General features: G+C 37.9%; 1 protein-coding gene across 1 annotated transcript; it reads right to left on the reverse strand.

Moving 5' to 3' along the window:
- Positions 1–486: 486 nt before the first annotated feature.
- LOC128242973 (uncharacterized) lies at positions 487–3,835 on the reverse strand. Its single transcript, XM_052960433.1, has 2 exons — positions 3,062–3,835; positions 487–540 (listed from the first exon to the last, which is right to left on the reverse strand). The coding sequence occupies exons 1-2, from the start codon at positions 3,833–3,835 to the stop codon at positions 487–489; spliced, it is 828 nt and encodes a 275-aa protein (XP_052816393.1).
- Positions 3,836–27,284: the final 23,449 nt, after the last annotated feature.

Raw genomic sequence — 27,284 nt, forward strand, 5'->3', positions numbered from 1 at the left:
TAACATCTTTAGACCCTTTTACATCTGGAAATGTAGTGTCCAAAGTAGTTTGATCAGGATCTTGACTGTCAAATAGTTTGGTATCTGATGAATATATCATCATATCTTTCATGAACTGACCATCGGCAATCAAATGAGAGTAAAAACCAGCTGTACCACCTTCATAGTATCTGTAAAAGTGCACCGTGTTATCGTTTGCAATTTGGGCATGACGTAATGCCAATCTGGGTGGATAATGTGTAACATTGTCATCATCAGGCCATGCATCTGTCAAATCTGACAGACATTGTGCATTTGTTTGTTCTTCGTTAAGTGTTTTTATTAACTGCCAGTTTTTATTGCTGTTAACATACAATACGAAATCACTCATATTGTGTATACCGGAATGACCTTCTGCAGCCTGTGTGGTAAATAGATATAACAGAGTTATATCCATTATAATTTCTAAATACATATGGAGTAAACCGTAATTATTATACAGTTTTGTCAGGTTATCTCTTTCCCAATTGAAGTCCTTTGATAATGATTTCCAGCCTCTGTCTGTAGGTAGTAAATTATCAAATTGGTCATGTAATGACATTGCCCATTGTTGCATATCTTCAATGACCCTATTGAAAGACCCTGCTATTTTGGGTGCTGAACGAAGTCTTCGAATGGTTCATCAATTGGATTACTACCAATTGTTTGAGCTGCGGTAACTTGTGTTGTACCACCAGGTATTGGACCTCCTTTGTTGTATACTTTCTTCATGAAATATTCCATTTTATGATGTATACTCCAATATCCTCTATCAAAGGCTTTTTTCCACTGTCGTTTCCATATGAATCCATTGTATACATTCTTTGAACTTTTATATTGTTTTGATTGCAATTTAGTGTAAATGCTATCAATATCTGATGGTTGATATTGAAATATGGGATTAATATCTGTTTGGAAATCACCATGGTTATGCTCTATACATGCAGCCAATGTGGTTACTGCATCAAAAGGTCCAACTTGTAAGAAGTCTGTCAATATATTCATACTACTCTTTTTACTAAGTCCTTTCTTTTTAAACATCATTACAGATGATGTTTTGAATATATTGTTCATTGTGGTTGGAGTTTCACCCAGATTTATATCTTCTTCTGGTTGTGATAATATCATAGGACCACGTTCGGACTCTGACTGCCCACCAGTGGTAAAAATACCATCTCCTCCAACATGTAGGTCTGACCTTTGTGGTTGTGCATCTTGTGATATACGATTGAGGTTTGTAATCTGTCTCCCAATTGATCTATTGCCATATTGAGTACCTAACCAAACATCTCCAGGAACTATTTTTCCTATGTATTCCTTCATTATATTTTATTTTAAAATTTCCATTAGATTGATATCATTTTGTTTCTTAACATATACTGGACGTAACTGTAACTCTATAGTGGCCTGCATTGCCATATCATTTTCTGTCATAGGTTGATCTCTAGAATCGAATTCACATGCTGATAAAATATTAAGAATTCCCTTAATCAATATAGGTCCATGTCCAGTCCATGCATTCCTACAATTGACCAGTCCTGGTTCGTTGGTACCTTGTATGTTACATGATGCATTTCTTATGTTTTCTATGAAATCAGGTTTGTCGTTTAATTGAAAACATATGAATGCATTTTCCTGATCTTGATATGGCCAAAAGCCATCCTTTTGAGATATCTGGAATTGTATATGTTCCTGTCTTCCATTCTTACAGAGGACATAGTCTATGGGCATTGGATCTCCATATTCGTTGGCTTCCTGCCAGTCCTCCAAGAATTTTCTTTCTGATCTTATACTATACAATGGACAGAACTTGTTAGACAATGCAAGTACCCACGAGAATTTTGAATTCTTATATGAACATGGACTGAAACGAAGTCTAAATGATATCAATTCCCATTCAATATCATAACCTTTTTTTTCTGGTATATCATCTGGTTTATACAACTCATGTGTTACATTACAATACTCCTGGTTTGGAAACATTACTGTAGCATATTTTACCATGTATTGATCTGTGTCTGTGTTTTTTACTGGTACATATGTGTATACTTGATGATTTTGTATACTTGTAGCTTCTCCTGATTTGAAGATTTTAACATCTTCAAATGAATCAAATGATGTTGTATCATTTAATAGAGCGTTTAACTCCATTTTTTTCTGTATTGTTTCTAATGTAGATTCTGGTATATATTGTAATGGGTCTAGTCCCTGTTCAAATAGGAATGAGGTAGACTGTTCATGTAAAGATGAACTACTTCCACCAGCATCATCATTATTATTTTTAAATGACATATTTATTTTTGATAATTTTTCCTTTTTAGGAGGATATAATATATTATTAACAGTAGATAATACTTGATTTACTTGATCTTTATTGCCAACTTCTTACGAAATTGACAATGTCTACTAATACACCAAATCTTTTTACAATCAATTTATCTTGAATATTATCAGGTAAACTGTCTGACTTATGAACAAAATATGGTATTTGTTTATCTATAAATAACTGTTCATACAACTTTTTATGTTGTACTAAATATTTAGTAAATATAGATAAGTCTGTACTGTCGTATATATGTGGTGGTTGTAATGGAGTACTTCCGTAATTTTTTTCTTTTTGATTCCAAAAGTATTTTTCAGGTTCGTTGATAAAATGGTTATGAAGATGGTACATATATCCATAAGGCAATTTGGTATTTGCCATCTACATCATCATATCCCATGCAAGAAATCGTCCACTTCTAACAAAATGTATAAGTTTATGTCTAATTAATGTTGTAGGAAGTGGTGTAGCTGGCGGTGTTGTTGCTGCTACTTTTTTTGTATTACTGTAATAATAAGACAATATATATATATTACAAAAATATATTCAATTTAGCTTGTACATTAACATTTTTTCTTGACTAATTATAGTACCAACAGTTTTACCTGATGGTATATTTTTATTTAACATCATTTCTCCAGCTGTCATTACTAGATTATTAGTTGATCCACCAACAGATAACCAATTAGATTTTGAATATTGTCCATCACCTGGACTTACAATTGACATTCCTGTTTGATTATTATTATCATCACTGCCAGCAATTGATTCTCCTATACCAAAACCAGCACCAATAGCAGTTGCAGCTACAGATGATAATACTTGAATTAATGTTGCAGTAGAAACAGAAGCAGTTCCACCAACAGTTGCAGAAAATCCCAATGTAATGGCTTCTGTTGTTGCCTCATATACAGCACCTGGAGCTGCACCAGCTGAAGTTGCTCCCCATAGTAAATATGAATTTAAAGTTTGGAATGAAGATAAATATGATGCTGTTGTAGCACCACCAACTGATGTTCCAGCAGCAGTAACACCTCCTACTTCACCTATTGTGAAAGCTGCTGCATCTTCAGCTGCTATTAATGCATTGACATTGGCTAGTCCTGCTTGCAATGCAGCTACTTCTGCTATTGTTGGTGTCATACTTGATACGCCTGTTAATGCTGTTTCGCCTACTTCACCAAGAGCTGCTATTGAACTAGTAGATGATAATCCGGCAATATCTAAACCTCCTGATGTTGCTATAGTACATGTTTCAGCAGCTGCACCAATATCTATTAATGCTGCTGCAGCACTTCCAGCTGCTACAGTTGTTGTTTCAGCAGCTACACTGGCTGCAGCTGTAGCAGCACTTCCAGCTATTGCTAATTCAGATGTAGCACCAACAGCAGCTACTGTTCCAGCTACTGCTTCAGTTGTGGCTACTGTTCCTGCAACTGCAGTGGCTCCTTCCGTTACTGCCGCAACAACACCAGCTACTATTAATGATGCCATTATTATGTCTTTGTTATTTTTATTATTTTATAAGAGTCCGTTATATACTTGATAATATACCTTCTTGTATTTATATGAACTGGTGCCGATTGTCTTGACTTTTTAGATGGACCTGCTACTGTTTGTGAGTTGTTCTTCCTTTTTTTTTGAAGGCATTATTATGTGAGGGCATTACATCTTCAACAACCTATAAACGGTTAAAAACATTTATTTAACAATAACAATAATAACACATAACGTATGACACAATTATATTAGCATGTCACTAATATAAATATTATTGCACGTATTGTTGGCAATGATATTATTTTTATATGCTAATTTGAAGCAAGCATATATTGCTTATATAAAAGTTTTTTTGTGTTTGAGATAATATAATATGGTTCGGGCAATGTCAATTAGTCACTGCGGTCGGCATCTCCAGATGGGCCTGGCATGTCACCATAATGATCGGACATTGTATGTCCCATGTGGTCATCTTCGTCGAAGTGTACAGGTGGGCCATTCGGAAGTACTCCAGTGTCCTCAGACTTGAGAAGGTCTACATAGTCTGTATTACGAGCTGCCAGATAGTATTCCATTTGGGGGTGGTGATCAAATAGACCCATTATGAACTGGTTAGACTTTGTTTTAAGTCTATTTACAGCGAATATAAGTGGCCCCAGTTTTTGCCTTGGGTACGTCTGTAGTACACTGTACAACTGATATTCCATCAACTGCGTAAGTATCGGCAGTTGAAAGATTGCCATTGTATTACCCTCTGGCATTAAATGAGGTGACGATGATGGTGGTCTAGAAGTCATTCTGTATAATAAAGAAAAATAAAATATCTTACTACACAATCCAATTCATCCTCGTATAGATCATCATCTGGCTTATCATTGTTGGCCGCTATCCGTACTGTTCCTATTTTTTTTGGCAACATTAATGTCGGTCCTCTACACATGATGCCTATGGTCAGCCATATGATTGTGTCATACAGTTCAGGGCTTTCACCATTCAATTTTTGACAAACAGCAAAGATAAATAATGCTACGAAAAATAGCAACTCGCATAAATAAATTAAAACATGTCAATTAGTTGTATTTACAGGGTTTTTTTTTGCATATATTTATTAATTCTATCCATTATTATAATATAGAATAAAAATATTTAGGTATAAACTTATATAAAGCAATTATTTACCTTTTTGTTGGTCGATAAATTGGTGATAGCAGCACCTGTATTGTAAATCCGGTATTAATATGATTATAATTGAAGGAAATGACGTAGTAGTATACGTCATCAAGCGCGCGCTATTCACGCGAGCGTTATCGATGGCGCGAAACTTTTGGGTTAGTCTATTATAGAGTGTATACAGGTAAAGTTAAACTATGAGCTCGTACTCGTAACAACATAATATGTATTGTTTACATCCCCCACCCATCATATATATACATATAAAATCATAAAAAAAATATAAAATATTAAATAAATAATAAATACCTTTTCTTTTCTTGTTTCTTTTATTCTTGCTTCTTTTTTCTACATCCTCATCTACACTTTCAGATAATACAAAGTGTTTTAACATTAATTTCTTCGACATTATTTTTTTCTCTAAGTTATACCCAAGATGGCCGACTCGTAGATGTCGTAGCGTCAGGTTCTCTAGCCTTGCTTAGAACCTGACGCGGAGCATCGAACTACGAGTACGAGTTCATAGTTTAACTACTATAAAGTTTACCAATTTCAAATATTTATAACTTTTTTATTTTTTATCCGATTTTAATTATGAAAACTGTTTTATTTTAATAAAAATAAGAGTACTTTAATGCACTTTTCATATTTAAAGCATTTTAAATAATAAAAAACATAAACTTTACCTGTATACCCTCTATAATAGACTTACCCAAAAGTTTCGCGCCATCGATAACGCGCGCGTGAATAGCGCGCGCTTGATGACGTATACCACTACGTCATTTCCTTCAATTATAATCATATCAACTACAGATTTAAGATACAGGTGCTGCGTATACCAATTTATCGACAATAAAAAAGGTAAATAATTGCTTTATATACGTTTATACCTTAATATTTTTATCACATATTATAATAATGGATAGAATTAATAAATATATGCAAAAAAACCCTGTAAATACAACTAATTTACATGTTTTAATTTATTTAAGTGAGCTGTTATTTTTCTTGGCATTATTTATCTTTGCTGTTTGTCAAAAATTGAATGGTGCACGCCCTGAAGAATTGTATGACACAATAATATGGCTGACCATAGGCATAATGGGTAAAGGTCCTACATTAATGTTGCCGAAAAAGATAGGAACAGTAAGGATAGCTACCAATGATAATCCAGCTGATCAACTATACGAGGATGAATTGGATTGTGTAGTAAGATATTTTATTTTTCTTTATTATACAGAATGACTACTACTAGAACACCATCATACCCTCATATAATGCCAGAGGGTAATACTATGGCAATCTTTCAACTGCCGATACTGACGCAGTTGATGGATTATCAGTTGTATAGTCTACTACAGACTTACCCTAGGCACAAATTGGGGCCACTGATATACGCTGTCAATAGACTTAAAACAAAGTCTAACCAATTTATAATGGGTCTTTTTGATCATCATCCCCAAATGGAATACTTTCTGGCAGCTCAAAATACAGACTATGTAGACCTTCTCAAGTCCGAGGACACTGGAGTACTTCCGAATGGCCCACCTGTACACATTGATGACGATGACCATATGGGACATACAATGTCCGATCATCATGGTGACATGCCAGGCAGCTCTGGAGATGCAGACCGTCGCAGCAGTGACTAATTGACATTGCCCCCAGAACATTTATATAGTTGAACTATGAACACATACTCATAGTTACTATATTATATTTTATCTCACACACAAAAAACTTTTATATAAGCAATATATGCTTGCTTACAAAAATTAGCATATAAAAATAATATATTTGCCGACAATACGTGCAATAATATTTATATTAGTCGTTGTTTATGGCTTCGCCCGCTTCGCGATCCCGTAGGGAAACACGACATACAGCTACAGCCCATAGACGAGTGTCTCTCTCAACCGTAAATTTTGTCATCATCCGCGCACTATTTTTATTTCTTGTATTTTCATTGGCCCGAAGGGTAGAACTCATTTGTTTTCATCGGATGAATTCTTGTGTTCATAGTCCAGGACATATAAAAGAAGTTGTTATTGTGTGACGTATCATTGATGTTCTAGACGTAGACCTGTACACTACCAAACATACAGTGGATACAGTAAGCATAATTTATTACTCTTTGTATTTATTGCATTATGTCTTCTTCTATTTCACCAGATAACAAGAAGAACACTGAGAAGCAGGCAGACCTTGGAGTTGGCGAAGGTGTGAGTGCAAGCAATGGTATCTACCAACAGTTTAGTCAAGATGTAGCTTCAGGTGGTAAGAAGACTGTAACATTTTCACGTACATTTGTACACTTCCTTGGCCCAGGCGTTGAAAAAGGAGGAGCCAAGGTCGAAAGCAACGCAGAAGGAGAGCTCTGCTACTCATATGATTGGGGTGCTAGTATTCTACCTTATAATACGACTAAGGCCGCATGTACCCCGTCTTAGTTGTTACCTTATATGTCAAGGTGTAACAGCTATCGTATCACTGGTCATGGCGTACGTATACATGATCTCATAACCTCCTGCGACGAAATTCAGGCGGATGGTCGCATAGTGACCACCCCTATGCCAGACTCTATAGAAGTATTCTCAGATAAAAATAGATTACTTCGACCCAGTAACATAGTGCCAATAGGCACTAAAACTATCTTCGAAATCAATAAAGGGTTTCGTCGTGTCGAACCAGAGACATGGGAGGAGGGGTTACTACCCCGGGTTAAGGTCCAGTTTCCCAGTGAAATGTATCAGAGCACCCGTAACGAGCCCCAACGTGACTTCAGACTTAGGGCATTTGATGTATACAATGGTCTTTTTGCTATGTTTACTTGGAATACTGGCAATGAGTTATCATTTAGTGCTGAACTTGACTCAGGCCGCATCCCCGTAGGCTCTTTCGCTGAAATGCACGACTTGCCATGTAATAAAACAACGCTCAATCTAGCCAATAAAATGCTTGACACAGTGTGGGGCATTCAGGCTAACATGGCGACCCAACAGAACCGCTCCCCCATTATCCCCCCCATGCCTGTCTTCTTCCGGTTTGCCCCTTTCTTTACAGCTAGGGGCCGTGCCCAACGTAGAGCTCAATTTAAATGTACTTATACGTCCACCATTGAGTTCTACTTCTCACCACGCATGGGGGTTGAGATGTTAATGCTAGGTAACCAAGGTAAACGAATGAATGAATCCTATGTTGACCCCTGGGACAATGCTGCAGCTGATGTACTACGGTACAATCCCGGTGTCCATGCTGAAAATTTTGTCATGCCCTTAACCGCTTACATTCTCCAAGAGACGGCCCTCAGAACCGGAAACGACGCTCTTGTCCCCAAACCTGTCGTACTTGACGAGGACATAACTATGCAAAACAATGTTGAAAGTGAGTTTGTCAAGAAAGGTTTCGTTGTCACTGATACTGTCATCAATGACATACCCGTGGTCAAAAACATTACGTCAGAGGCCGGTGACGGCAACATAAAGACAGACGAACGTGACGTTGGACATGACTTACGTAACCCTGAGTTCTATGCTTCCGCTCTGGAGGGCATGGGGTTCAGTCAAGATGAAATTGATTTATTTGGCGACGTACTCGACCTCGAAGCTGACAGTGAAAGCGCAGCCAAAGACTATGTCATGAAAGACGGTATCTTGACCCAGACATCAGCGGACGACAAAACCCAAGTGGTCGGTCCTCTCCTTCCTGTCCAAGCCATCCCACAAATTGATGGCGACGTACGAGTCACAAACACTCGTAATCTCAGGCCAGCAGAGGCATGGCGAGCCATCGGGGTGGAGGACTACCCTGTATGGACTCGCAAAAGACATGTTTATAACTTTAGTTATGTACCGTGGCCCAGACTTGATCAGTACGGCACTGTTAATAAGAATCTATGTGACATACGTGATGTCCAAGCCGTCCGTCGCCTTAATGAGGCTGGTATTCTCAAAAAAATGAGAGTAGTTAACAGGGCAAATATTGTCCAAGATATGGAATTTGATGAGGGGGGTACTAAAGATAATAAACAAATGTTTGAAAAACCTGCTAGTCAGCTGCAAGAGAGTACGCTTACAACTCCTTTGCAGGTTGTCGGCCAAACTTCAATCCAACAGATTATGCCCGCGACTGACTCGTTTCCTGAACTCAAACTTTCGTTGACCCCAGAGGACGAACAGACACTGGTCAAGCAGACACCTATGAGCTACGAACAAGACTCACAAGCAGACATCTTCTCAGACCCACCACGCAAGAAACCAAAGAGAAACTAAATGGCAGACAGGTCAGATACTACTGATATTGTAAAAAGTTTTAAGCCACTTACTTTTTATGGCTTGAATTTATTCATTAATGCTATACAAACTGGTGTAGAAAATCTTTGGACAAAAACTCATCTCACTACAGGTTTTCAATGGCAATTAGTTACTCGTTATCTTAGAAATGCATTAATTCATCTTGGAGTTGAAAATGTGGCACCACCTACCAAATTGACTGAGGTAATTCAACGTAATGTCTGTGTGGATCCTAAAAGTAATGATAGAGTATGTTATCCATCGTATGCAGGGACAGCTAGAGGTGTATTTAATGGTGAACTTATGACTCCCACTGAACATAACTGGGGTGAAGGGATAGATTGGACTAGATTTAGTTTTTATAGAATAGTTGTTACTATGCCTGATACTGATATCTTTAAAATAAAAATAGTTGATGCTGGAGATGATATCTACTTTGATCTAGAAGGCAATCTAGTCTGTCAATATGATGATGATCCTAAGACTAGTAAAAACAAATATAGCATAGCAATATACATGCTTCAAAATCATATGCCTATTCCACAACTGCCTAAACTGATAAAAGCATTAGATGATGTAACTACAATTCAAACAGCAGTATTAGATGTAAAAGATAAAGTAATTGCTGTAGGTAAACAATTAGAGACAATGCAATCCGAAAGAATCGAGTATTTATCAAAAGAAAAGGCCATGCAAACAGCAATTGCGACCATAGAAACAGAAATCGAACGTGTTGATAAGACACTTATACCTAATGAAATTCAAACATTAAGTATTAGAATTAAAGCCATAGAAGATCAGCACAAGATTGATATCGCAAAAATCCCCGAGCCTCTTGATATGATTAATGACGCAATTAGTCGTAAACGTATCACAATATTGACAGATAGGGTGGATGGCATACTCAATCAAATGACTAATTATCGTGATAATACCATTGTCAAAAGACCCTTTACACCATATGACGGTCCTATACCAAAAGCAACTGGTGGTGATGATCCGCATCATCAAAAATCAAATGATCTATTAAATAGGGTTAATGCAATCATTGGTCGTGTAGAGGATCTTGTACGTGAAATGCAACGTTATTCAGACCTATTTAATGCTCTCAAAGAAAAAGTAGATACTCTAGAAGTAGTAAAACAGAATGAAGGTATGGAGGGGGGGGGGGGTGTCCATGTCCATTACGTGCTACATATACATCTGGCAAACGTCCTTTTAATACACTTTCATAACATTTCAGGCCTGCCGTACCATACACAAACTACAGTTCCGGGTCTAGCGGTGGATTTAGAGTTCCTCGCTACCAACAAAAAAAATACACAAATTATCAGAAAAAAAACTGGGAAACAGACATATTTAAAGCTGATATCACTTCCGGCGGTCCACTATACTCACTTGTACTAGAATTCCCCAACGAGTTAGCATCCATTGTTGATGCTCTACAGCCTCAAAAGCCATCACTCAAAAAAGACGGTGACTACGTCCGCAACAAACAAAACGAAGTATGCAAAACGTACTTTACGTCAGAAGACATCTCTGCGAGACGCCAATATTGTTCACCCACTGTTGCGTTGTCAACCCCCACCAGCATTTACGGGGCCATACCAGAGTTAGAGAAGAAGGTTGTCGATGCAGTCAAGCACATGTTCAACAACTCGCCATGTCTTGCCTGCTGGCACGACGGCCGTTCAGACGAATCTTGCACGTTCAAGGGCCTCCACATGCACTTACTCCTCCACAGCCATGTCAACTCATTTCCGCACGGCCACTACGCGTACACTCGGTTGACGACAGTGATGAAGGAGACGAACACCTTCTTCAATGGATTGAAGGCACGTTATCAGAAATGCGCGAACTTCAGTGGCTTGACAGCTTATCTCCTCAAAGAGCCCCGCATTCTGATAGGCTGCAACAACGAAATGATGCTCAAAGAAATACAGAAACACTCACAGCCATCAGAACCAGGTACCGTGGAGACGATGTGGCGGACCGAAGAAGAATCGGAGGAGGCGCCATTCGCCGACATTTGGGAGGACGACGAGCAAGCGAGTACGAGCGGGCAGTGTTCGGCAATAGGCATCAGCCCGTTCGGCCAACAGCTACAATTACTAGCGTCCAAGACACCCCAGACAGACCAGACGACTCCGACGATCAGTCAACCATCAGCGACCTTTCAGCAGAGTATGAGGGACTGTACACCCCAGCCACGCCAGAAAGTGACGATCTCCGCAACAGCCCGGAAGATCGAACACATATTAGCTCGTCTGAAAGAGTGTTCCGCCACAACTTACGAAGAGGTCCTAGAACACCTCAAGGGCCTTACACCTCAACCCCTAGAAGAGATCGCCAGGTGGCGCACAATAATGACGTCAATGAACAGCATGAGGATGCTCCAGCAAGCCCAAGCAGAGATGGAGATCGACCGGAAACAGACACGGAGTACATACATTGACACCCTCATAGAAGCGAACTTTGGTGATGAAAGTGATATGATGTCAACACAAGAAACAACCAGAACGTTCATCGACTGGTGCCAAGAACAGAATATCACTCCTGCACAGTTCATCTTGGACTTATATCTGATACTGGGTATGAAACTGAAGAAAATTAACACTTTCATGCTCCATGGCCGAAGTAATGCGGGCAAAACTTATTGGATGAATTGTCTCATACCCATACCAAACATTGTTGGCCAAACAGTCCCATCGGCAGATTTCGCTTGGATGGACTGTCCAGGGAAGCAAGTAATCATGGTCCCAGAGTTGAACCTGACCAAGCCTGAGCAGGTGGAAGAGGCGAAGTGTGTCTTTGAGGGTCAAAAGAAGAAGGTTGGTATCAAAAACAAGGCTCCACAGTTCCTGGAGAGGACCCCTCTATTGCTCACGTGCAACACCAAGCCGTGGGCAAATTACTCAGAAGAAGAGGAGGGGTTGAGAAATCGTATGGTAATGTACGAGGACCTTTTGGAATCCCAGATACTGCCTAATGCTGGGAATCCAAACTTGCGGTTTTTCCCCCACGCCTTCAAGTATATCAAGGACGAACTAGATAGTGGCCCTGACTTCGGCTATGACATGCAGTCCGACCCTGATAAACGCTCTGAGGTAGAAGAAGCAATAGATGTGTTCCTGAAGAAAGAGTTGCATGACTATGTGTCTTTGGAAGAGTTTTGGGATAAAGAGGAAGACGAGTTCATCCGGTTGTATAATGATGTTCACGTGGACCCCACAAGGACGGACAGATATCTCACTTTAGAGCCAGACAGACTAGAGAGAGGCTACCCATTGTCATGCACTATTCGCGAAATGAAGCAACATTTCGTACAATGGAAACAGCAAGCGGGAGATTATTCTGTAAAATGGGACAACGATAGCTGCGTCTTACTCAACTGTAGAGAGGAACGGTATCGAGTGGCAGACATCCCCGCTCACATTATGGCCAAACTAAAGTACCATAAGATCAGACTGGTTAGGGTGTATAAGATCTTTGAGAAAGAAAAGCTGACCTTAATCCAGAAAGACGGTTACCCAGTCAAACAATCCATTAAAGAAATGGTGCAGATGATTAGCCGAATTCAAGAAGCTCATGAGAAGCATAGTAAGAGGTTCGCGCCCAAAATAGCAAGTACGCCAATCATCCCTGCCACCAGTTGGATTGAAGACGAAGTCATGTCACGTGCTTAAATAATCTTCACTTGTGAAGGGCGGCTCGATCAACTTCAAACGTGAAGCCCTAACCCAGAATAATGAAAGTAAATAATATGTAAGAACGTTGACCGCTCAGACTCTGAGGACTCCGATGCTGATGATGTTGAGATGGTTGTGGACCATGTGCTTTCTTCGTTGTCTTTTTATATAAGAGATTAAAAAATCTATGAAGTGGTCAAATTTGTTATTTATGTAATTTTTTTGATGCTGTTGTTGTTGTTTTATGATTCGGGCCTATGGATTTGATATATTTATAGGCCCAAATGCTGGGCAAAATATTTCGCAGACTGTCTTTGTGGAGTTTGAGCCGTGTTTCTTGTTTGTGTTTTATTTTTGTTTTTGTGTTCTTTGTCTTTCGCGTTTACCCTGTGTCATTAAACCTGCAGCTAGAAAACTGTCCAGGTCAAAACACGAACAGGTAAATTCTGAACAATTACTATAAATGAACTTTTTCTTTCACTGGTTATACTTGGAAAATGGCACTGTTATTTCAATCAAAATGTGCACCACATAATTTAGTATTTTTTTTACTCATTGGATATGCAATTATGTATTAAGGTACATGTAGGGCTTCCTGGCAATGTTGGTTGAACTGGGTGTGTTCCGGGAGATTGAGCTGTCATTCCTAATGGTAGGACACACACATGAAGACATAGACCAAATGTTTTCTAGGTGAGATATGATTCCATTCATAATTAATTCTGAACTATTTCATTTGTAGTATGAAGATAACATCTATTTATAAAATAAAAATAAAATATCTTCTTAAAAACTCTTTACAGCATTCGAATTTAATAAACATCTATTTATTGTTTGCACAACAGGTATTCCATATGACTTGCGTCAAATGATGTATTCACCCCGGACGAATGGATTTGAGCAGTGCTTAACGCCCAAACCGATAGGTTGAAAGAAATAAGTTTACCTTAAATTGCATGAAAATTGTTAAATATAAATAAGCATTTACTGAAATCACAACATGAACATATTCTTCTTTTCGTTTTCCCTATAAGAGGCGAATGAACTGACACTACACGTTTGTTTGTATTTTGAACCACAACTTTAGTTGCATTGCATAACAATATGTTTTCTTTCAGGACGATTCTACTAATTTCTTCAAACAGTTTAATAAATCTTAATTATTAACAAAAAAATTGTCAAAGTCATTTATCATTCTTATTTCGTAAAGAAAGAAAAGGATTAATTTTGAAGGTAACAATCAAAAAATGTACAAATTGAAAAGATACATTACAGAAATTTACTTATAGCTTAGAATTTATTTCATGATTCAATACTCAGTACCCGGGGGAACGTTTAATTTCAAAATTTGGGGAAAGATTAATTATAAAGCAACTAAGGATCTGCAGTTAAGAATATATCCATTTAACTACATTGTTTTACATTTTTTTTTGATTTATGACAAATATTTTTCAGTTTTACGAAACGGTACGATTCTTATTATGGCCGGAACAGTTATCGAAATGAGTTTCTGCATTTTCTTCTCCGATACCATGGTACTGGAAATAGTGGTGAACAAGGCTAACAACTGTGTCTGCCCCCTGTCTGAAACATGAAATATCGAAACTTGTATACTTTCGTTGAGATACCCATTTACGTGTATTTCGTATAAAAATATTTTTTGCAAAATTGAAAACAACAAGAAAAAAGCAAGTAAACTGACACGCAGACATTGATTGAAAAAAACTATTCAGGAATAAGCCACTGTTTAATAATATATGAACTGAGTTGATTATAAATACAATCTACATGTACCTGAGCCTTCTGCACACACTCCAAAGACAGCACATTTCCGTGGGATTTCGAAGAAAATAGGGCCAGTCTGTTGGGCATGATGGGGGAAGAAGACCTGCTGTGCGAAATCCCAACTGTATTTGAGGGTGTCTGGCAAGGCAGGAGAATGTCCTGAAATAAGACAGCAATATGAAGAGTACATATATACATTCTGACAGTTTACATATTTACTCAAACTTTTCATAACAGATTGCCTGTTATGCATTCTAATACTATTTAGAAAAAAGAATCAGTTTTAGGCAAAACTAGTTTAAAGTATTAACTTGTATACAAAGTGAGTTGAAACAAACCCAATTTAAGTTCAACTACCAGTACCTCCAGCCTTTTCCTCATCATTGAGCTCCAAAAACACATTTTACTTTGAGCTCATTGATTTCTGTAGTGATCATTTTGTGTTTTTGCTTTTTATATATGGTTTGTATATGCTTCTAAAAGCCTTGCCTTTTCATCTTCATCTTGACCACATGAAGATGTGGAAATTGCTGAGGTTTGCCATTTATGGCATAGATCTGTCTTTGGTTTGGCAGTATAATGTGTGGACAAAACTCCTGCCATACCATACCCACTGGAAAGATCTTCAACTCACGTCCTTATATGCCGCTTCAACCATTGTTTTTGCACAAGAAGAATAAGTATCTGCAATAGATTGCCAGGCAATAAAAGAGCATATTTCACAATAAAAGTTCGCACTCTTTCCCTGTCCTGATATGTTAGACCTTTTCAATAATTTGATGGCTGCTTACTTAGACCATGGTGCAGGCAGTCAGGTCATTTTATTATAATGCCTGCTGGATGTTTATAAGTATTTTCTTTCCGAATATGCGAAGCAAAATAGTTTGCGGCACACTTGCTGTCCATCATAACTATGGCGATTTCCCCCTCAATTTCTGTTTCTTTTTACGCACAATGTAAACTTAGAGGATTGTGTGTGCTGACCAAGCTCGGCGATAATTACTCGGAATGTAAAGATCGTAATCATCAAGGTTACATACCACTAATTTTCCTAATCGGAGACGGGGGAGCAACACGAAAAGGTTTTATGTTGCAAGATTTATTTGTTTTCGAAGACAACCCTTGCACTTAAAATTCTCTGAAAAAGGGACCAACTTGCCTCTTTTTTTAAAAAACAACAACAACATTGATAGTTAGTTCATACTAGATTAGGTCTTCTCCCTGAAATTACATTGAATTGCTTATTTGTCACATTTTCGGTTTTAAAAAGAAAAGAGACGAATACATTAAAATAATTTTCCTTTTGGATATGTTCTCGATTTTGTTGGCAATAAGGGTTTAAAGGAAGCCTTTAAACATGTATGAAAATACCCGATTAAATCTCCGATCTTGCTTAATTGTCGATATGAGTAAGCAATGGTTCCGATGCTCAAGAACTTCGGTTAATGGCTTGCGCTACGGATTGTACAAACTGGTGCTGTTACAGATTTAATGTGAATTGGCTAAGTTAAGAAAAAAGATGAAGCGTTCGAACGTCCATCGATGAAATGGAACTATAAGTCAGTTGTTAGAATTCACTTACTCTTAATAACTAACCTGATGACCATTTAAAATAAATTGCCATTATTTTTGTATTGGCCTTCATGCTGTTATAATGAAGAATAAAAGAACGTTAATGGTGTGCCTCGGAGCGGATGACAAAGCTCGCGAGTTTGTATTTATAACTACTAAGGGCATCAAATGAGTGATGTTGTATGGTTTTCTTGCTTATGATATACACAACCTTAATCAAATTAACTATATGCACCTTTCTACTATGCATTAGTAATATACAACGCCGGTCTTTGTAGCCCTTTAGCACAAAGTCGTCTTAAACTGATTAAACACAGTACTAAGGGCATCAAATGAATGATGTTGTATGGTTTTCTTGCTTATGATATACACAGCCTTAACCAAATTAACTATATGCACCTTTCTACTATGCATGTGTAATATACATGGCCGCCCTTTGTAGCCCTTTGGCACAAAGTCGTCTTAAACTGATTAAACACAGTCTTCGCCTGTTGTTTTTGTCAGTTTATATGCACTCTGAAAGTGCTTGCATAAATTCTTCCTTAACATGGACTTCGGACAATCGGACAAGGAACAATCATTTTTTACAATAGGGTTATGTAGTTCAACTAGTGCAGTAGAAGTTCAATCTCGTGTAACGGAAACTACGCTTACTCCGCCCATAATTATTAATTTAGAATTAACTTATTGACATCTAGCAACTACTTTGATGATTACTTCCTCATAAAAATATATAGTTTACTATTTCGTCCTTCATAATATCTAAGACATCTATCTATGTTTAATGTTTCAGCAACAAAGGCGTTTTGTCAATTTAATTTTTTTGCGAAAGGTTATCATTCGGATTTTCTCATAAATAAACGATAGATAAATTAATAAAGCGTCCTTACATAACTAAACTTTCAGCCCTTTAATTTTATGAAACTTCTGCAGAATTGAGTTTTCTTTAAAACCGTTTTTGGCTAGCTAGAATGATTCCCGTGTGAAGTCTCTGTCTTTTAAAAATACACGTAGGTAACAGAAAGTTGATACTGTACATGTCGTGTTTTTACTTTTATTATTATTTTGTTTGTTTTATCACAGTTTAAGTACGATGGTGGTTGTTATTAGAAAAAAAGTATGGAGTAGATTTTATTGGTAGGCAGAAGTGCAAATCACTCAAAGCCTTCTGGCGTGCTTCCTGACCTCGCCAGCTTTGCTTTGTTCTCATTAAACTTTTGGCGATGAAAGCCGGTGACATTTAACCATTTTTTTTCTGTATGTCCTATTTTGATTCTGGCACTCTTGCCGAGAAATACACACAGGGGTGGCATTTAATGAAAAGGAATAACGCCAGAGCCATTGAACACACACAATCACGTACAAGAAACATGGTATAACAGCTCAAAAATACACAAACAACACCTTACACATATACTAAGTTAAACAAATAGGCGTGTTAATAAAGTGTTGTAATACGCCATGGTCGGTCAGTTAAATGATAATTTACTTTGAGCTTATCAACTAGTTAGCGCAAGCTTAATCGTATCCCAATATTCTCGAATAAGGTAAAAACGTGAAAGGTAAATCTTGGACTTTATCGAATATTCAAGTCATTTACCTTCGCGCTGATGGAATTTATTTTGTTTCTTTATTGTTTAAAGAAAGAAATTACAAGTTTAAAATAGAAGGAATAAACAATACCTCCCCAACTTGATGGTTGTGGTGATTTACATCTAGCTAACAAGGAACATCCGACACCTACTTTAAGCGAACAACGCTATTTCCCCTCTCATCGGTCTTATCAGGAGTCTCCTAATTTACTGCGATTATATGCAGAAAATAATTTTTGAACCAGAAACCATATTTTTTTTTAAGTTCCTGAATTCTCAGATTCTACAAGTGAGTTTTTGGGATAAAAATACTAACAACAGTAAACTTTTTTTTCTTCAAATAATTAAACAAAACTGTCAATTGAAAAAGTTGCATAGCAATGACAAATCAGAAAGAAGAGGGGTAATTTAAGCATATTCAAAGTCTCACTCCTCTGTATGGACAAATTCTTATAAAAAAAAACACCAAAACATACTTATTGAAATAAAAAAAATATGCTTAAATAATTTCCTTTGGTAAGGAATTTAATATTTTTAAGTAGTATACTTATATATATGATGTTGTATATAATGATGTGATATATGTGATAGATTAGACACTGCTACTGCGACGGTCACGGTCTGCATCTCCAGAGCTGCCTGGCAGGTCATCATGATGATCGGACATTGAATGTCCCATATGGTCATCTTCATCATTATGTACAGGTGGGCCATTCGGAAGTACTCCAGTATCCTCGGACTTGAGAAGGTCTACATAGTCGGTATTTTGAGCTGCCAGAAAGTATTCCATTTGGGGATGATGATCAAAAAGGCCCATTATAAATTGGTTACATTTTGTTTTAAGCCTATTGACAGCGTAAATCAGGGGCCCCAATTTCTGCCTAGGGTAAGTCTGTAGCAGACTATACAATTGGAAATCCATCAACTGCGTCAATATCGGCAGTTGAAAGATTGCCATAGTGTTACCCTCTGGCATTATATGAGGGGATGATGATGTTCCAGTAGTAGTCATTCTGTATAATAAAGAAAAATAAAATATCTTACTACACAATCCAATTCATCCTCATATAGTTGATCAGCTGGGTTATCTTTGGTAGAGATCCTTACGGTTCCTATCTTTTTCGGCAACATTAAGGTAGGACCTTTACACATTATGCCTATGGTCAGCCATATTATTGTGTCATACAATTCTTCAGGGCGTGCGCCATTCAATTTTTGACATACAGCAAAGATAAATAATGCCAAGAAAAATAACAGCTCAGTTAAATAAATTAAAACATGTAAATTAGTTGTATTTACTGGGTTTTTTTTCATATATTTATTAATTGTATCCATTATTATAATATGTGATAAAAATATTAATGTATAAATGTATATAAAGCAATTATTTACCTTTTTTATTGTCGACAAATTGGTATACGCAGCACCTGTGTATTAAATCTGTAGTTGATATGATTATAATTGAAGGAAATGACGTAGTAGTAGACGTCATCAAGCGCGCGCTATTCACGCGCGCGTTATCTATGGCGCGAAACTTTGGGTAAGTCTATTATAGAGGGTATTATTAATTTATCAACAAGTTTTTGAGCCTCCTGCTCATCCCTTTCATCTTGTATACGTTCTAATTCCTTTTGGGAAACCAGTACTCTTTTTACCATTTTAATCGGACTGTTGTTGAAAACATTATCATTATCTAATTTATAAATGCATGACGGACAGGTATTTTCAAAAAATTCATGTGTACATATATTATTCGGTTTTATCTTATCTACAGTTTGTCTATAAACTTTTGCTGATAAAACAGTCAGTTCTTGTGGTGAAGTTGTCTGTGTATCTGTATTGTTGTTATCACTTTTCTTGCACGTTTGTCCTTTACGATGAAATTTACTGCAAGTCCTACAGAATGACATCAGTGGGGGTGGGGATGGTGTTGGTGGGGGTGTTGGATCTAATCGTCTTACTTTCTTAACCACCTTAATAAATAAATGAAATAATACAGTGTAAAGTTAAACAATACTTTATTCAATATACAACATAACTATTTTATATACAAACTTTTTGTTTACAAACAAATAACTACTAAACAATATAACAACAAATATTGTCTTTCAGTCTATTATCAACTCATTTCTTAATAAGTCCAGCTCCCAAAGCCCTGGCGTGGTGCCTATGGCACATCGCACACCAACTATAATAACTGTTAGATGTTCCATTTGGTGGTTTTTCATTTGCCACAACAACTACTCTACGTTGTACAGGTGGTGCTGTTGACACCACATCAGGTGAGTTTGGCGTCGCATGATAGATGGGTGATGGTATTGTCGGTGTTTGTGTTGAGGAGGATCTCAGTTGTGCTAAACTATCAGGCTTATCATCGAACCTCACAACAAACACATTCTCCTCAGATTGTTTGACACTCACTTTAGACTTAGGATCTAATGATATAATGTTGCGATTTCTGAAATGGTATATCTTGATTTGTGGCATTACCCGATCATCCTCCATGTCGACTACTCTCTTGCCGTTGACTAATGTTGGAGATTGTTTCTGGTGCGTCCACCTGATGTCCTTATCACTCCATCTGGAAGGGCCTGCCGCAGCCGCAAGAGATGATGATTGCTGTTGTGTTGGCTGCTGATTCTGTGCCGCAGTGCTGTTGTTGGTTGTTAGGGGAGTACCAGCATTGACCGTTATAACTATTTAAAAAAAAAAAATATATATTATTAAAATATACAATAAATTGTAAAATTATTATTTATATATATTATAACATATATATCTTACCCTTTTATCTGCATTCGACTATACTACTTATTAAATAAAATGTATAATAATAAACAACTAACTCTTCGCATGATTCTTGGCGTGTTGCACTTTCTCCTCTTTCATCACTGTATATGCTGCCTCATCATCCGTAGTTGTTGTTGCTGGTGGTGGTACTAGATGAAAGGAGCCCAATGAGGAGGATGACACTATATAAAATAAATAATATTATTAATAATAAATACTTATATATTTTTATATATATTATATATAAAATATATAATAATAATAATAATAATAATAATAATAATAAATATAACTTACCAGTTGATGTCACTGCCGGTGGTGAACAGTAGGCGTCAATAAACCTCCTCATGACCGCCTGCTGTGATGTAACGTCCTCGTTCATCCTAACCCTCTTCCTCATGCTGCTGGATGATGATGTGCTTCTCTCCATGTAGGGGTTTGGTGGGAGTTCGTCATGTATTTCGTCGGTATCCAGACTTCTATCATCTATAAAATACCGAGACTCCCTCTTTTCCTCCTCCTCAATCTGGTTGATCATAGTTTCCTCAGCTATAAATATAAAATATAACAACATAATATGTATTGTTTACATCCCCCCACCCATCATATATACATATAAAATCATAAAAAAAACAATATAAAATATTAAATATATAATAAATACCTTTTCTTTTTTTATTTCTGTTGTTCTTTGTGTCTTTCTCTAATTCCTCATCAATACTTTCTGACAAAACAAAGTTCTTTAACATAAATTTCTTCGACATGATATTTTTTTCTACTACTCAAGATGGCCGACTCGTACTTGTCGTAGCGTCAGGTTCTCTAGCCTTGCTTAGAACCTGACGTGGAGCATCGAACTACGAGTACGAGTTCATAGGTTAACTACTATAAAGTTTACCAATTTCAAATATTTATAACTTTTTTATTTTTTATCCGATTTTAAAAATTAAAACTGTTTTATTTTAATAAAAATAAGAGTAATTTAATGCACTTTTCATATTTAAAGCATTTTAAATAATAAAAAACTTAAACTTTACCTGTATACCCTCTATAATAGACTTACCCAAAAGTTTCGCGCCATAGATAACGCGCGCGTGAATAGCGCGCGCTTGATGACGTATACCACTACGTCATTTCCTTCAATTATAATCATATCAACTACAGATTTAAGATACAGGTGCTGCGTATACCAATTTATCGACAATAAAAAAGGTAAATAATTGCTTTATGTACGTTTATACCTTAATATTTTTATCACATATTATAATAATGGATACAATTAATAAATATATGCAAAAAAAACCTGTAAATACAACTAATTTACATGTTTTAATTTATTTAAGTGAGCTGTTATTTTTCTTGGCATTATTTATCTTTGCTGTTTGTCAAAAATTGAATGGTGCACGCCCTGAAGAATTGTATGACACAATAATATGGCTGACCATAGGCATAATGTGTAAAGGTCCTACATTAATGTTGCCGAAAAAGATAGGAACAGTAAGGATAGCTACCAATGATAATCCAGCTGATCAACTATACGAGGATGAATTGGATTGTGTAGTAAGATATTTTATTTTTCTTTATTATACAGAATGACTACTACTAGAACACCATCATACCCTCATATAATGCCAGAGGGTAATACTATGGCAATCTTTCAACTGCCGATACTGACGCAGTTGATGGATTATCAGTTGTATAGTCTACTACAGACTTACCCTAGGCACAAATTGGGGCCACTGATATACGCTGTCAATAGACTTAAAACAAAGTCTAACCAATTTATAATGGGTCTTTTTGATCATCATCCCCAAATGGAATACTTTCTGGCAGCTCAAAATACAGACTATGTAGACCTTCTCAAGTCCGAGGACACTGGAGTACTTCCGAATGGCCCACCTGTACACATTGATGACGATGACCATATGGGACATACAATGTCCGATCATCATGGTGACATGCCAGGCAGCTCTGGAGATGCAGACCGTCGCAGCAGTGACTAATTGACATTGCCCCCAGAACATTTATATAGTTGAACTATGAACACATACTCATAGTTACTATATTATATTTTATCTAACACACAAAAAACTTTTATATAAGCAATATATGCTTGCTTACAAAAATTAGCATATAAAAATAATATATTTGCCGACAATACGTGCAATAATATTTATATTAGTCGTTGTTTATGGCTTCGCCCGCTTCGCGATCCCGTAGGGAAACACGACATACAGCTACAGCCCATAGACGAGTGTCTCTCTCAACCGTAAATTTTGTCATCATCCGCGCACTATTTTTATTTCTTGTATTTTCATTGGCCCGAAGGGTAGAACTCATTTGTTTTCATCGGATGAATTCTTGTGTTCATAGTCCAGGACATATAAAAGAAGTTGTTATTGTGTGACGTATCATTGATGTTCTAGACGTAGACCTGTACACTACCAAACATACAGTGGATACAGTAAGCATAATTTATTACTCTTTGTATTTATTGCATTATGTCTTCTTCTATTTCACCAGATAACAAGAAGAACACTGAGAAGCAGGCAGACCTTGGAGTTGGCGAAGGTGTGAGTGCAAGCAATGGTATCTACCAACAGTTTAGTCAAGATGTAGCTTCAGGTGGTAAGAAGACTGTAACATTTTCACGTACATTTGTACACTTCCTTGGCCCAGGCGTTGAAAAAGGAGGAGCCAAGGTCGAAAGCAACGCAGAAGGAGAGCTCTGCTACTCATATGATTGGGGTGCTAGTATTCTACCTTATAATACGACTAAGGCCGCATGTACCCCGTCTTAGTTGTTACCTTATATGTCAAGGTGTAACAGCTATCGTATCACTGGTCATGGCGTACGTATACATGATCTCATAACCGCCTGCGACGAAATTCAGGCGGATGGTCGCATAGTGACCACCCCTATGCCAGACTCTATAGAAGTATTCTCAGATAAAAATAGATTACTTCGACCCAGTAACATAGTGCCAATAGGCACTAAAACTATCTTCGAAATCAATAAAGGGTTTCGTCGTGTCGAACCAGAGACATGGGAGGAGGGGTTACTACCCCGGGTTAAGGTCCAGTTTCCCAGTGAAATGTATCAGAGCACCCGTAACGAGCCCCAACGTGACTTCAGACTTAGGGCATTTGATGTATACAATGGTCTTTTTGCTATGTTTACTTGGAATACTGGCAATGAGTTATCATTTAGTGCTGAACTTGACTCAGGCCGCATCCCCGTAGGCTCTTTCGCTGAAATGCACGACTTGCCATGTAATAAAACAACGCTCAATCTAGCCAATAAAATGCTTGACACAGTGTGGGGCATTCAGGCTAACATGGCGACCCAACAGAACCGCTCCCCCATTATCCCCCCCATGCCTGTCTTCTTCCGGTTTGCCCCTTTCTTTACAGCTAGGGGCCGTGCCCAACGTAGAGCTCAATTTAAATGTACTTATACGTCCACCATTGAGTTCTACTTCTCACCACGCATGGGGGTTGAGATGTTAATGCTAGGTAACCAAGGTAAACGAATGAATGAATCCTATGTTGACCCCTGGGACAATGCTGCAGCTGATGTACTACGGTACAATCCCGGTGTCCATGCTGAAAATTTTGTCATGCCCTTAACCGCTTACATTCTCCAAGAGACGGCCCTCAGAACCGGAAACGACGCTCTTGTCCCCAAACCTGTCGTACTTGACGAGGACATAACTATGCAAAACAATGTTGAAAGTGAGTTTGTCAAGAAAGGTTTCGTTGTCACTGATACTGTCATCAATGACATACCCGTGGTCAAAAACATTACGTCAGAGGCCGGTGACGGCAACATAAAGACAGACGAACGTGACGTTGGACATGACTTACGTAACCCTGAGTTCTATGCTTCCGCTCTGGAGGGCATGGGGTTCAGTCAAGATGAAATTGATTTATTTGGCGACGTACTCGACCTCGAAGCTGACAGTGAAAGCGCAGCCAAAGACTATGTCATGAAAGACGGTATCTTGACCCAGACATCAGCGGACGACAAAACCCAAGTGGTCGGTCCTCTCCTTCCTGTCCAAGCCATCCCACAAATTGATGGCGACGTACGAGTCACAAACACTCGTAATCTCAGGCCAGCAGAGGCATGGCGAGCCATCGGGGTGGAGGACTACCCTGTATGGACTCGCAAAAGACATGTTTATAACTTTAGTTATGTACCGTGGCCCAGACTTGATCAGTACGGCACTGTTAATAAGAATCTATGTGACATACGTGATGTCCAAGCCGTCCGTCGCCTTAATGAGGCTGGTATTCTCAAAAAAATGAGAGTAGTTAACAGGGCAAATATTGTCCAAGATATGGAATTTGATGAGGGGGGTACTAAAGATAATAAACAAATGTTTGAAAAACCTGCTAGTCAGCTGCAAGAGAGTACGCTTACAACTCCTTTGCAGGTTGTCGGCCAAACTTCAATCCAACAGATTATGCCCGCGACTGACTCGTTTCCTGAACTCAAACTTTCGTTGACCCCAGAGGACGAACAGACACTGGTCAAGCAGACACCTATGAGCTACGAACAAGACTCACAAGCAGACATCTTCTCAGACCCACCACGCAAGAAACCAAAGAGAAACTAAATGGCAGACAGGTCAGATACTACTGATATTGTAAAAAGTTTTAAGCCACTTACTTTTTATGGCTTGAATTTATTCATTAATGCTATACAAACTGGTGTAGAAAATCTTTGGACAAAAACTCATCTCACTACAGGTTTTCAATGGCAATTAGTTACTCGTTATCTTAGAAATGCATTAATTCATCTTGGAGTTGAAAATGTGGCACCACCTACCAAATTGACTGAGGTAATTCAACGTAATGTCTGTGTGGATCCTAAAAGTAATGATAGAGTATGTTATCCATCGTATGCAGGGACAGCTAGAGGTGTATTTAATGGTGAACTTATGACTCCCACTGAACATAACTGGGGTGAAGGGATAGATTGGACTAGATTTAGTTTTTATAGAATAGTTGTTACTATGCCTGATACTGATATCTTTAAAATAAAAATAGTTGATGCTGGAGATGATATCTACTTTGATCTAGAAGGCAATCTAGTCTGTCAATATGATGATGATCCTAAGACTAGTAAAAACAAATATAGCATAGCAATATACATGCTTCAAAATCAAATGCCTATTCCACAACTGCCTAAACTGATAAAAGCATTAGATGATGTAACTACAATTCAAACAGCAGTATTAGATGTAAAAGATAAAGTAATTGCTGTAGGTAAACAATTAGAGACAATGCAATCCGAAAGAATCGAGTATTTATCAAAAGAAAAGGCCATGCAAACAGCAATTGCGACCATAGAAACAGAAATCGAACGTGTTGATAAGACACTTATACCTAATGAAATTCAAACATTAAGTATTAGAATTAAAGCCATAGAAGATCAGCACAAGATTGATATCGCAAAAATCCCCGAGCCTCTTGATATGATTAATGACGCAATTAGTCGTAAACGTATCACAATATTGACAGATAGGGTGGATGGCATACTCAATCAAATGACTAATTATCGTGATAATACCATTGTCAAAAGACCCTTTACACCATATGACGGTCCTATACCAAAAGCAACTGGTGGTGATGATCCGCATCATCAAAAATCAAATGATCTATTAAATAGGGTTAATGCAATCATTGGTCGTGTAGAGGATCTTGTACGTGAAATGCAACGTTATTCAGACCTATTTAATGCTCTCAAAGAAAAAGTAGATACTCTAGAAGTAGTAAAACAGAATGAAGGTATGGAGGGGGGGGGGGGGTGTCCATGTCCATTACGTGCTACATATACATCTGGCAAACGTCCTTTTAATACACTTTCATAACATTTCAGGCCTGCCGTACCATACACAAACTACAGTTCCGGGTCTAGCGGTGGATTTAGAGTTCCTCGCTACCAACAAAAAAATACACAAATTATCAGAAAAAAAACTGGGAAACAGACATATTTAAAGCTGATATCACTTCCGGCGGTCCACTATACTCACTTGTACTAGAATTCCCCAACGAGTTAGCATCCATTGTTGATGCTCTACAGCCTCAAAAGCCATCACTCAAAAAAGACGGTGACTACGTCCGCAACAAACAAAACGAAGTATGCAAAACGTACTTTACGTCAGAAGACATCTCTGCGAGACGCCAATATTGTTCACCCACTGTTGCGTTGTCAACCCCCACCAGCATTTACGGGGCCATACCAGAGTTAGAGAAGAAGGTTGTCGATGCAGTCAAGCACATGTTCAACAACTCGCCATGTCTTGCCTGCTGGCACGACGGCCGTTCAGACGAATCTTGCACGTTCAAGGGCCTCCACATGCACTTACTCCTCCACAGCCATGTCAACTCATTTCCGCACGGCCACTACGCGTACACTCGGTTGACGACAGTGATGAAGGAGACGAACACCTTCTTCAATGGATTGAAGGCACGTTATCAGAAATGCGCGAACTTCAGTGGCTTGACAGCTTATCTCCTCAAAGAGCCCCGCATTCTGATAGGC

This window comes from Mya arenaria, chromosome 8, assembly GCF_026914265.1.
Source record: "Mya arenaria isolate MELC-2E11 chromosome 8, ASM2691426v1".
In the NCBI taxonomy this organism is placed as follows: domain Eukaryota; kingdom Metazoa; phylum Mollusca; class Bivalvia; order Myida; family Myidae; genus Mya; species Mya arenaria.

What these genes read in the sequence shown, in the direction of transcription:
- LOC128242973 (XM_052960433.1), bottom strand. Translation starts at nt 3,835, where the DNA reads ATGGCATCATTAATAGTAGCTGGTGTTGTTGCGGCAGTAACGGAAGGA. An exon ending in ATCAAACAGGAATGTCAATT is followed by an intron (nt 541 to 3,061) that starts GTAAGTCCAGGT and finishes TACTACCTACAG; the next exon opens with ACAGAGGCTGGAAATCATTA.